Source organism: Balaenoptera ricei, chromosome 2 (genome assembly GCF_028023285.1).
Source record: "Balaenoptera ricei isolate mBalRic1 chromosome 2, mBalRic1.hap2, whole genome shotgun sequence".
Lineage (NCBI taxonomy): Eukaryota > Metazoa > Chordata > Mammalia > Artiodactyla > Balaenopteridae > Balaenoptera > Balaenoptera ricei.
Window position 1 is genome coordinate 70,026,190 of NC_082640.1, and position 12,847 is coordinate 70,039,036.

At 39.9% G+C, this 12,847-nt stretch overlaps 2 protein-coding genes and 4 non-coding genes across 8 annotated transcripts in view; 5 read left to right on the top strand and 1 right to left on the bottom strand.

Annotated features, from left to right (window-relative positions):
• ZWILCH (zwilch kinetochore protein) overlaps positions 1-6,729 on the bottom strand; it is a 45,846-nt gene extending 39,117 nt beyond the window's left edge. For all 3 annotated transcript variants that reach the window (XR_009501091.1, XM_059915483.1, XM_059915482.1), the window contains exons 1-3: positions 6,584-6,729; positions 3,335-3,386; positions 93-188 (exon numbers count right to left, since the gene is read on the bottom strand). Coding sequence is in view for 2 of the 3 variants with exons in the window: in XM_059915483.1 (XP_059771466.1) it covers positions 93-188; positions 3,335-3,386; positions 6,584-6,636 (201 nt within the window). In the remaining variant the exon portion in view is untranslated. The remainder of the gene's footprint in view (positions 1-92; positions 189-3,334; positions 3,387-6,583) is intronic.
• A 363-nt stretch (positions 6,730-7,092) lies between these two features.
• RPL4 (ribosomal protein L4) lies at positions 7,093-11,989 on the top strand. Its single transcript, XM_059912968.1, has 10 exons — positions 7,093-7,187; positions 8,563-8,734; positions 8,928-9,034; positions 9,399-9,537; positions 9,992-10,116; positions 10,396-10,525; positions 10,782-10,938; positions 11,229-11,312; positions 11,421-11,541; positions 11,626-11,989. Exons 1-10 carry the CDS (start codon positions 7,185-7,187, stop codon positions 11,902-11,904), a joined length of 1,317 nt encoding a protein of 438 aa, XP_059768951.1. The 5' UTR covers positions 7,093-7,184; the 3' UTR covers positions 11,905-11,989.
• On the top strand, positions 8,783-8,853 carry LOC132361481 (small nucleolar RNA SNORD18). The gene has a single exon (XR_009501767.1). It is a non-coding gene; the product is annotated as a small nucleolar RNA SNORD18 (small nucleolar RNA).
• LOC132361361 (small nucleolar RNA SNORD16) lies at positions 9,239-9,337 on the top strand. Its single transcript, XR_009501663.1, has one exon. It is a non-coding gene; the product is annotated as a small nucleolar RNA SNORD16 (small nucleolar RNA).
• Positions 9,828-9,899, top strand: LOC132361458 (small nucleolar RNA SNORD18). The gene has a single exon (XR_009501746.1). It is a non-coding gene; the product is annotated as a small nucleolar RNA SNORD18 (small nucleolar RNA).
• On the top strand, positions 10,585-10,655 carry LOC132361469 (small nucleolar RNA SNORD18). The gene has a single exon (XR_009501757.1). It is a non-coding gene; the product is annotated as a small nucleolar RNA SNORD18 (small nucleolar RNA).
• Positions 11,990-12,847: the final 858 nt, after the last annotated feature.

The following is a 12,847-nucleotide window of genomic DNA, read 5'->3' on the forward strand; positions in this document are numbered from 1 at the left end:
GTACATTTGAGAAAATGTGTACATTTGAGATTATCCACAAGAAACCAAATTTGGCTGTTAAGAATTAACCACAAAGCCCAAGCACTACTTACCACTTTTTCCACGATGAATACTGTGTCATTTTCATTTAGAATATTTTTCAAAGGGTTTGGTTGGCCTTTGCTGATCAACTGCACTTGAACATCAGCCTATTAAAAACAGATTAAGGTCCAGCAATGTTATAAATACACACATATATATGTACAAATATTTAAACACATAAAGACCAGCTCTATGCAAGTAACTGGAAAAGAGAATTTGAACAAGACGTAATGTTTTCAAAATATAATTTCATTTATTCTTTGCCCATGTTGTTTTTCATGTTGAGAAAATCTAGCTGGGGAATTCTCTGGAGGTCGAGTGGTTAGGACTCTGCACTTTCACTGCCGAGGGTGCGGGTTCAATCCCTGGTCGGAGAACTAAGATCCCTGCAAGCTGTGGCATGGCCAAAAAAAAAAAAATTCTAGCTCTTATATCTGTTATCTATGTGCTTCAAGGCCCACCTAAAGAGCACCCTGCCTGGTAAGACCTTTTGATTAGGATCACACTGACATCCTCTTCCCCTAATCATATTGGATTTACTGTTATGAACCATAAAATTAGCTCTTTACTAAATATTATCTTTTTTTCTGATTGTACTATGGAATTTAGAACTTTATCAGTTTATAGGAATTGCATATTTCTTCATTCCAATTGCAATAAACATTTATTGTAGAAAAGTTTGAAAACAGGTAGCTAAAAGAGATTTTTTAAAACCCATCTATAATTCTACTAGCCGGAGCAGTCACTACTATTATTAGTCTTTTTGGTGTATATTTTGCCTGATCTTTTTCCAGACATATAAATAAATCTATTTAAAGAGAAACATATCGGGACTTCCCTGGTGGTGCAGTGGTTAAGAATCTGCCTGCCAATGTAGGGGACACAGGTTCCATTCCTGGTCGGGGAAGATCCCACAGGTCGCAGAGCACCTAAGCCTGCGAGCCACAACTACTGAGCCCACATGCCACAACTACTGAAGCCTGCGTGCCTAGAGCCCGTGCTCCGCAACAAGAGAAACCACCACAGTGAGAAGCGCACGCACTGCAACAAAGAGTAGCCCACGCTCGCCACAATTAGAGAAAGCCTGCGCGCAGCAACAAAGACCCAACTCAGCCAAAATAAATAAATAATAAATAAAATAATAGAAATATATCTGTTATTTTGATAACTCAATAGGATTTTGCTTAAAAAATAAACATTCTAATGGTTTCATATCATGAACTTCTTTCCATGCCATTAAATGTTCTTAGGCTGTCTAGTACCATGGATCTACCATCACATAATTCCATATTATTCAACATTTGGGTATTTTCAAGTAATATGCTATAACAAACAATTGATAATGGACATCCTTTAAGTACTTTAAGATGAATATCTAAAATCACATTGATATTGTCAAATTGCCTTTCAAATATGTCATACCCACATATTTGCATTCCCATCACTTAGGTCAACACATTATTTTCATTGTTTATTTTTACCTTTATCTTGTTATTGTTTTAATTTTCATTTATTTGATCACTAATGAGAGTGAACAGCCTCTAATATTCTTATTATTGACAAATATCTCTCACTATTTGAACCTACTTCTTAGTTTGGATATTGAAGCATTTAGATACCAAGTTCAGAGAGCAAAGGATGCTTTGTTATTCTGATCTACTAAGTTCTTGATCAAATACTGTTGTGGGTAGAATTATGTCCCCCCAAAAGATAAGTTGAAGTCCTAACCTCTGGTTCCTCTGAACGTGACCTTATTTGGAAATAGGATCTTTGCAAATGTAATCAAATTAAGATGAAGATTAACTAGGTTGGGGGGGTGACCCTAAACCCAATGACTGGTATATTTACAAGGATAGAGAGATTTAGAGACATAGACACACAGGGAGAATGCCATGTGCTGACAAAGGCAGGTGTTTCAACAAGCCAGGAAACACCAAGGATTGTTGGAAACTACCAGAAGCTAGGAGGAGGCAAGGAAGGATCCTTTCATAGAGCCTTCAGCTGGAACACAGCCCTGCTGACACCTTGATTTCAGACTCCTAGTCCCCAGAACTGTGAGAGAATACATTTCTCATGTTTTAAGAAAACTAATGTGTAGTACATTGTTACAGCAGCCATAGGAAACTAATATAGGTACCAACTGGTAATAATTCAGATAGGGAGGGATTAATAATACATTTACTTGGATATACTTTATTTTTGAGTTTGGTTAGTGAGAATTCAGATTGTAAGAGATAATTATACAGTTGGCCATTGAAGAACACAGGTTTTACCTGTGTGGGTCCACTTACACACAAATTTTTTTCAACAGTAAACACTATAGTACTACATGACCCACTGTCGGTTGAATCCACAGATGTAGAACCTCAGATACGGAGGAACCACATATAGGGAGAGTCCACTATAAAGTTATACTCAGATTTTTGACTATAGAGGGCCAGCACCCTTAACCCCTTTGTTGTTCAAGGGTCAACAGTATTTGTATTTTTCTTTCTGTGGTTACTTATTTGTATCCTTTGCCTATTCTTCTATTATGATTGTCTTTTTTCCTTATTGATTTTAAGAGCTTTTTATATATTTTACACACATGGATATTAGCCCTTATCATTTATGACTATTTCTCCTTAGCTCGTCTTTTAGAATATAAATTTTAGTTTGCTAATTGTTTTAAGGGATTAAGTTCTATGGGGAGTTTACCTATGGAACACTTGGCATATATTAGATGCTTAAACTTAATAAATTCATGAATGTTTATAGCAGCTTTTTTCATAATTATCAAAAACTGGAAACAATCCAAGTGTCCATCAACTGGCGAAACAGTGGAATACTACTCAACAATAAAAAGGAATGAACTACTGATACACACAACAACACAGTTGAATCTCAATGCATTACATACTCATTGAGAGAAGCCTGACCCAAAAGGCTACAAACTGTACGGTTTTATTTATATGACATTCTGGAAAAGGCAATACAGAAGACAGAAAACAGAGATATAAAACATTAGTAGTTGCCAGGGAACAGGGGAAACAGTTGGCTATAAAGGGACATGAGGGGATTTTTTGGAGGTGATAGCAATGTTCTTGATTATGGGGGTTGTTATATGACTAAATGCATTTGTAAAAATTCATAGAACTGTACTCTAAAAGGGTGAAATTTAGTCTATGTAAATTAACTTCAGTAAACTCAACTTTTAAAAACTCAAAATTTTAGGATGATTGAGTTGTTTAAAAACCAAATAAAATGTTCATACCTCATAGATAAATGGATCTTTACAGATTCCTTTCTTTTCTTCATCAAATTCCCTGAAATGCAGAACCACATGTGAAAAATAGAGCTATAGTATTCTGTCATTTAAACTCAGGAGTTAGTCATTACTTTCTCCAAGAGAAAAGCAAAATGCAAAGTATTCATGGCAGTCCTAAGGCATAGTTGAGAAGGGAGAAAAAAGCAGAAAAAGAGTATTAGGTTAACGAGGAAAAAAAAAGAGATGTGATAGAGATTAACAGACAGCTGCCCCGAAGTGGGTACTACTGCTTCTCAGAGGCAGCAGGAAATTAGGTTGCCTACCTCTACTCTTGTAACTTTTAAAACACAGTACCAATTACTATTAAAATGTAAGTTACTACATGACTTTTGGGAAGTAAAAATGACTGGATTCTGACCTGCCACTGAATCAGCGGGTAACCATGGAGAAGTTATTTAAGGGTCCCAGGCCTTGGATTTCTATTGCTAAAATGGAAGCATCCATCCTCCCTGTTTTCATGAGCTGTCACTAAAAAATTAGTAAATTTGATAATGCTAAAGCATTTCCTTTTTAAAATGTAAGCACAAAACTCTAAGATACTTCATAATTATCCTTTTATTCAAGAAAGTTGATCCCAAAGCATGTAAACCATTAACCATTAACATACCAAAATGCACATCAGCCTGATCTACACTCTGAAAGAGAAAAGAATCTTTAGAGTCCTAAAGGAACCCAACAGAATGGTTTCAGGATACCATTTATTGTTTGATCCACTCTATAACTCACTGAAATAAAAACTATGTCTCACATTTTGGACAAGATTGTGACTTATTCTTAAAGAAGTTTAACTTCTATGTATGCATAACTCAGGGATGTTATTCAATCAATCATTCAAGAATCATTTCACCAGTATGTGTATTATGGGCAGGCACTCTGTGGACAAAAAAGTTGCCTGCCGTTCTGGTAAACATCGAAGGCTGCCCGCCATAAAACCATCAGCCACTGAAGCCACCCTGGTGCACCCTGAGGGGAATTCAGGATGCAGAAAAACAGGCTACTGGCCCTAGACAGTTAAGATGCATAGCAAAGGAGTAATTTCAATGAGTCCAGACTCTTACATCTTCCCATACATGGAAAAGCACTAAAATCATTAACTTGAGATGTCTGTTCTTGTGATTAGTAGTGAACTTTTGATGTTCAACTACTTTTTTGTTTTGTTTTGCTTTGTTTTTGTTTGTTTATTCCCCCAGCAAAATCTCCTATATATTCTGGCTACTCCCTTACCTCTTTGGAACAGTTCTTTGGAGCTATCTGAGAAGCTGATTCCCAGGCTGTAGTCCTCAGTAAGGTCCCTGAATAACATATCTTTTGGGTTTTGGTTTTTTTAGTCAACAATTCTTTTTTTTTTTTTTTCACACACACACACTGTATTTTATTTTTACAAGAGATAAATAGACTGACACCAAGCATTGTAACTGGATGACCACAACAAAAGCAACAATGATTGCAATTACCAAACACAAAACACACTCATACTATGTCATAATATTTAGTCAACAATTCTTACTAAATGTCCAAGATACAAAACAAATGCATAGTCCCTGGTTCATAGTCTTGACTGCAGTCCAACTAGCAAACCAACAATTGCAATACAGGGTGATGAGTCCCAACAGAGGGGAGTGCGGGGTGCTGTCGAGGCACAAAGGAAGAGGTTTTGCTAGAGCGCTTGAACTGTATGCTGAAAGCCAAGAGGAGCTCACAACAAGATTTTAAATGAGAAAGATCCCCCTGACCTCCTGATGTGGAGGCTATAAACTTGGAGGCCAGGAAAATAGCTGTGAATAACTTGCAGTACTTCAAAAAAGTGATGATGGTGAACAAAAGCAGTAGGGATGCAGGGAGAACAAGGGCACCTGGTGACTGACTAGATGGGACGGGGTGGGTGGCAGTGGAAGAGAACCAAGTGACAGTCTTGGACTTGGAATTCTTAACTCATAGACAGAATTCAGGAGAATGTCAGGTTGTGGGGAATAGATGAATTCAGTTTCACAAATGTTGAGTTTGAGGTCTCATTTGGAAACTTCCAGTAGGCAGGTGGCTACAAAGGCATTGTGAGGGATTCAAGAGAAGTAAGAGAGACTATTGGTGCTTACAAGTGGAGAGAAAGACTAACACCTATGAAATAATTAGAAAATGCAAAAGATCTAAATAAAGTTGTATCAACAAGGGACTGGTTAAATAAACATAAAACAGCCATACAATGAAGTATTATATAGCCGTTAAAAACAATGAGATGTATAGGCTCTCATACTGAAAGCTATCCAAGACATTGTTTAAAAAAAAAAAGATAGAAAAAGCTAGTGATCTTTCTATAATGTTGAAAAAACTGACAAGCATTACCACTTTTGTAAGCAGGAAATAAAAGCAATGAAGACAAATAATGAAAAAGTATGGCATTTAGAAAAGAAGGGGTTAGATTACAACAGTTATCAAAGTGTGGTGTCAGGCCCGCAGCATCTTTCACCTGAAATTGGTTAGAAAGGGAAATTCTTTAGCCCCACCCCAGACCTACTAAATGAGAAACCCTGGAAGGGGGCCCAGCAATCTGTTTTGGCAACCTGCCAGGTGATACTGATTCATGCTCAAATTTGAGAACTACTGGATTAGATTTTTATGTTGGATACAGAACTGGATGGAATCCCCTTTAGTACTAGTATTCACTATACGAATAAAACGAACTCTTAGAGCACTGTGAAACAAAGGTGCTTTAAAGAGCCGACACACCATCACGTTATCATTATAACTGTTGCTCATATAACTATTTTGAATAGACTATAACAACACGTTTCACGCCAGCCAGGCTTTAAACAGGTGAAGGATGTCAACATCTAGTTTTCTCTATCCTGGTAGGTGCCCCTAACATATCAGAAGTTGTGTGCATTATCAGAGTGAATAATGCGCCTCTTGGAAAACTTGTCACCTTCCACCTCGGGTGACAATGTACACGTTTTCTCCTAAACGAAACTACAAGCAGCAGGGCCTACAGCGCCAGCCCCACACTGGAGCAGGTAACCGGCGTCTCCCCAGCTTCCAGCTCCCGGGAAAGCGGACTTCGTCTACAACATTCGCGCCGCTGGAAACTGGCAAGGCGCTAATCCCCAAGGCTGTGGAAACAGGCTTGGGGCGGGGATCGAGATACCCCGAGGGAGAAGTGCTCTCCTCACAGCCAAGCCAAAAGCAGGGGCTACTACTCACTGAAGGAGACGAGCGTAAAACTCCTCAGCAGCTCGGTTGGTTCGCGACCACATCCCGCCCCAGTTTGACTGCAGATCCGAAACCGCCAAACTGAAATGCGCGCCAGACGCTGACTTCCGGGGTTATGACCCCCCGCCGGGACTACTTTTACCCACACCCCCCCCAACAGGTCCCGTTTGTCCACAAAGTTAAACTTTTGTTTTACAGCACACAGCTGTTTTTCCTGTCCCAATAGTTTTCCATTCCCGTAAGAAAAAGTTAAAATAAGTTGTAACGGTTGAGGGGGAAAAGACACTCGTCTCGCGAGAGTTGGCCACGCCCCCTTATGGATTACTCCGCGAAAAGGAGTCCCTTGTTTCTAAGTGCTCTTTTTGGCTTTGGAAGTCAATAGATACCGTAATTTGACATATATGAAGAAATAATATGCTATTTTTATTTTTTTAGAGTGGTAGAGATATATTTTGTGTCCCTGGATTGGTTTTGAGACGGGGCAGGGTGGGGGACGAGTTGAAGATTACATACAGAGTGGGAGTGCCAAGCATTTCCTTTTCCTGTGGGAGCCGCCGGGTTGAGAGGAGCGTGGCGTTCTCCTCTCCCCGCCATGGTGAGTGAAAGTTCTCTGTGTTGGACCGTCCTCTGCTCTTGGGGCCTGGCAGGAATGGGCTTGGGGGTTCAGGGCATAAAATCTTCATGAGGGGAAGCGAGGAGAAGGAGATGGGGACCAAAGGGCGTCTGTTTGTGGCTGGAATCTGGGAAGTGAGGCTCTACGGCAGCCATCTTAGAGGCAACGTGTGCGAGCCGGCGCAGGGCGCGTCTGGAAGCGACACAGGAGGACCCCCAGATCGTTCTCGGGCGCAGAAGGACTTTTGGAATTCTGGCTTCTCTTGGATCTTGAAAGAATGGGTTCCACTGAAGACTTGGAAATTTGCAGGGCCTAAGACTGAGTCTGGGTGAGAGTCAGCTTGGGGTCTTGTATCTCCGTGCCCGGTTTAGTAAGGAATACTTCCGTCTTTTGAGAGATTTCGTTAAAGAAAAAACTTGTATTTCCACTTTTTTCCTGAATTATTGTGTGTTCATCTTAAGAATTGCCTCTGAAAGCATTTTGGTCCTCTTGCTTTAAAATTTAATTGTTGTGTATGTACTGCATAAATAACGTCTGTATATGTGCCTTGGGGAGTTGAGTGAACAAAATAGGGAAAAAGCACTATCCTTATGCAGTTTCGATCGTAATTGAGCTGGTCAAAATGCATTGTAATGTTCAATGGTAGTAAGTGTTGTAGACATAGGAAGTTGGAGAGGAAGCAGTAATTGGGCTTTATAAACAGTGATCAGAGAAACCTGAAGGAGGTGAGGAAGGGTATCTTTAGGTAGGAGACTCGTTACATCTGAGGCAGGACAGGGATGGCCCTGAGTGTAGGCCTGAGCATCTGGAAGAGAGTATGGTAAGCGAGGTTGAGCAGGTTGTGTAGGTCCTGCTTGGGATGTTTTCCTTTCGGGTGGTAAGTCTTTGGAGAAGATTGAGCAAGAAGTAACAGGGCTGTTGTTTTTACTAGTAATTTTTGAAACCTGTGTTTGGAATGGGATGAAGGGGGCAAGGATGGATGTTTGGAGGAGTGGGGCCCTGGTAGATTCGCTGACATTTGGGATGAAAGAGTTTGAATGATGGCATTAAATTGCATTTTCAAACCTTACAGTATGGTTTTGATTATTTTGCTTTCGTTTAATCATAAAGCGTTCTCTTTGAAAATGATGAAAATTCTGTGGCAGAACTTGAGAATCTTAAGTGTCCTTCAAGTATTTACTGATGTTAATAGACCTGATGGTGTGTTGGTAACTTAGCCTTTGTTTTTGCTTTAAGCGTTATCTACCTCATCAAACTCTAGTCTCTTCTGGAACTGAACCGTTAATGCTTTTGTTGGCACGTGAGAAGAGTGCCTGACATTGCTTGTCAATATAAATATTTTTTTCCTTTTTCCCAGGCGTGTGCTCGTCCACTTATATCAGTGTACTCTGAAAAGGGGGAGTCATCTGGCAAAAATGTCACTTTGCCTGCTGTGTTCAAGGCTCCCATTCGACCAGATATTGTGAACTTTGTTCACACCAACTTGCGCAAAAACAACAGACAGCCCTATGCTGTCAGTGAATTAGCAGGTATGGATTTAGATCTTTCCTCGGTTGACTTTTTAAGAGGTACTTAACAGCAGTGATGAAATTTCACTCCATTGGTCCGTGTTTCTGAACCACGTGATTTTCCTGGATGTTCTGATGCTGTTTGCTACCGTGCATGGTAGTCATAGAATGGTGTGGTTGGGTAGCCAAAACTTGTGTTTCTTCACAATTTCAGGTCATCAAACCAGTGCTGAGTCTTGGGGTACTGGCAGAGCTGTGGCTCGAATTCCCAGGGTTCGAGGTGGCGGCACTCACCGTTCTGGCCAGGGTGCTTTTGGAAATGTATCCTTTGTTTCACCACCTAGACTAGCCAGCTGTGGCATTTAGCAGGCTGGACCTGGTTTTTTCATGTTAGTAGTTGGAAAATAATTTATGCTGAAGATGCTAGTGTCCAGATTAAACATTTCTCTAGACAGATTTGAAATCCGAAAGATTTTTCCGTCATAATTTTTAAAGCCAACAGGTTTGATAGTAGGAAGTTTTGCTTGCAATGATGTCGTAATTTGCGCCTTACTCTGTTCTCAGTGACAGTTGCCTGCTGTCAGTAAGCTGGTTCAGAAGGGTGACGAAAATTCTTCCTGAGCAAGACATAACCTGTTTTTAATTCCTAAAATTTGAGAAATGCGATTCTTAACTGGGAAAACAGATGTGTCGTGGGGGCCGCATGTTTGCACCAACCAAGACCTGGCGACGTTGGCACCGCAGAGTGAATACAACGCAGAAACGATATGCCATCTGCTCTGCGTTGGCTGCCTCGGCTTTACCAGCGCTGGTCATGTCTAAAGGTTTGTGATATTTTATATTCTAGGAGTCGTATAAAATACCCCTTTTTTTTTTATACCTGACCCTTTTCATGGTGTTAATGGTTAATAGCCTGTGTACATTCACTTCATCCTAGAGTGTCTGGCTGAATTTCCGTTTGCTAAATACTAGTTATAACCACTTCAGTCTATCTAACAACTCAATCATCAGTGAATACTATGTAACTGGGGGAACTAATTCAAATAAAGTGATGTAGTATATTGTTAGAAAGCTTTTCCACTTTGTCATGTTGCTTCCTCTTTTTATTTAACTGTCAAAATGATGAGATTCCACTTCATTGGTCCGTGTTTCTGAAACACATGATATTTGTGGAAATTCTGATTTGGCAAATTGTATACACCATTTTTATTTTGTGGGTTCGATTCAGTTTTTCAAAGGGTGCAGGGTAACCAGGTCACTGTTAATTGGCTTTGTCAGGTCATCGTATAGAGGAAGTTCCTGAACTTCCTTTGGTGGTTGAAGATAAAGTTGAAGGCTACAAGAAGACCAAGGAGGCTGTTTTGCTCCTGAAGAAACTTAAGGCTTGGAATGATATCAAAAAGGTAGGTTTTGTGGTCCTTCACACAAATTTGTTGCCAGATTTTAAATTTCAAAAGATTACTGAAGCGGGACGGTATAACTAAACCGTAGTGGATGTGAGGGAGAGCAAGGACTCTGGAACCACATTACCTGAGTTTGAAACCTGAAATCATTGCTGTGTTAAATTCAGGCAAGTCATTTTTGCCTCTAGTTTGATCATCTGTAAAATGAATTTTTTTAAACTACGAAGATCTATTGCAGGGATCATATCTCAATCAAAATACCAAACCTCACTTTGTTAGGTCTACGCCTCGCAGCGAATGAGAGCTGGCAAAGGCAAAATGAGAAACCGTCGCCGTATCCAGCGCAGGGGACCCTGCATCATTTATAATGAGGACAATGGTATCATCAAGGCCTTCAGAAACATCCCTGGTAATTCCTGTACTGCTTACATGTTTTAATTACTCATGCTATGCAAGCTTACTCAGCTTTTATTATGATGAGATTTCACTTTATGGTCTGTGTTTCTGAAAATTCATGATTTTGTGGAACTTCTGATTCTTGGCTGAATGAGTGAGCCCTTGATGGTTGAAATTCATGATTAAAATACTTCTTGGGTGCTATAAAGATGATTTGTGTTTCTTCTGTTGAAATACAGGCTCTCTAATTCTTGTTTTCCCTTTAAAAGGAATTACTCTGCTTAATGTAAGCAAACTGAACATTTTGAAACTTGCTCCTGGTGGGCATGTGGGACGTTTCTGCATTTGGACTGAAAGTGCTTTCCGCAAGTTAGATGAGCTGTATGGCACCTGGCGTAAAGCTGCCTCCCTCAAGAGTAACTACAAGTGAGTGTAATTCATATATCGAACATGGTGTTTATGCCGTGGATAGTGTTCAAAATTGGTTTGCATATTTTCTAAATAACGGATTGTGTTGCCATTTCCTCCTTGTATACAGATGCAATATGTGGAAATGGTGAGATTCAGAGAAGTGACAGTATAGTGGAAATTCTGATTGTATTCTGTAGAGCTTAAATGATTAAAAATAATCTTTTGTTGAGGTTCATGTTCTTTAGTCAGTTACATGAGAACTAGGAGTTTAGCCTCTATAGTCAATGTTTTCTTTTTTCATTCAGCCTCCCCATGCACAAGATGCTCAATACAGACCTTAGCAGAATCTTGAAAAGCCCAGAGATCCAAAGAGCCCTCCGAGCACCACGGTAAAGTTGTGATATTCACTGTAATTCTTGCCCGCCTCGCACTATTGGGTATTTCAGAAATATGGGTAATGTAAATAAACTATAAATATAGTCTCTACCTTTTTATAGCAAGAAGATTCATCGCAGAGTCCTGAAGAAGAATCCACTGAAAAACCTGAGAATCATGTTGAAGCTAAACCCATATGCAAAGACCATGCGCCGGAACACCATTCTTCGCCAGGCCAAGAACGTAAGCAATAATTTGGGTTTTGCTGATAAATGTTGAGTTTTTAGAAAGATTTGATTCTTAGGTTTTCTTCCTAATTTGTTGCAGCACAAAATCCGGATGGATAGGGCAGCAGCAGCACTAGAAGCCAAATCAGATGAGAAGGGGATTCCAGGCAAGAAGCCTGTGGTGGGAAAGAAGGGAAAAGAGGCTGTTCGCGTTAAGAAGCTGAAGAAGCCAAAGAAGCCAAAGAAGGCTTTGGTGGGAAAAAAGGCTGCAGTGACCAAGAAACGAGCAGCCGAAAAGAAGCCTGCTAAAAAGAAGCCCACAGAAAAGAAACCCACCGAAAAGAAACCCACCACAGAGGAAAAGAAGGCTGCTTCATAAACTTAAATTTGTTTATTTGGTAAAGGTCAAATCATTTTGGACAGCTAATTTTGAATAAAGACCTGATCAAAGAGGCAGTGAGAAACATGACTTGGATGTGTTGTGTGAATCTTGGTTAGAATTTTTTTTACTGACACTTTGTTCTTAATAATTAAGCCTTTTAGTCTAGAATTCAAGCCTTTTAAGTCTGGTATAAAATGGAGCCTTGGATTTAGTATAAAATCCACGAAGTTGAATGAGAAGTGGGATGTTCCATAAATCCAGATATAAAATCCACTTTGTAAGTAAAAATGTTTTGAGAAACAGATGGTTAAAAGACTTGTCCCAGAAATACACAGAAACTCTTATTATTTAGCTCCCCTCTCCCAAAAAAAAAACCATCTTGGAAAATGGGTGAAGTTCCGTAAAGATCTGACATTTTCAGTAACCACAAGAGGGCAGAATCAGAACACATTTTTTAAAGTATAGCAGTAAGAAACTGATGTTTCCTTCAGAGGTGTTATAACCTGGTTAGAATACAGTTGATGGAATGCTTGCCACCTTTTTGATACTTGGACCCTTGGTATGAAAAGTGCTAGGAGCTTTTTTCACAACCACTTGTGTGTTTTAGTAGGCGTGAATATGTTGACTGAGAATGCTAGTGCAGAGAATGTACCCAAACGTTCGTCCTTCCCTATTGTCATGTCAGGGTCTTGTTTTGCATCTGGCTTTGTTCCCGCTGGCAGTCTATCCCTGCATTCATAGCTCAAGAAATCTCAGTTCCTTAGCATGAAAAAATACCGTCCAATTTATTGAAACACCGCTGTCTTCCGCACTTGAATTTGCGCAGGCCTCCTGGGAAACCCCTTTCATGTGACTGGGAATCCTCGCCTGCCTGGACCTCCAACACAGTAGGGCTCCTGTACCATGTACTATATGCTGGCAATACTCCCTGCCTTCAAAC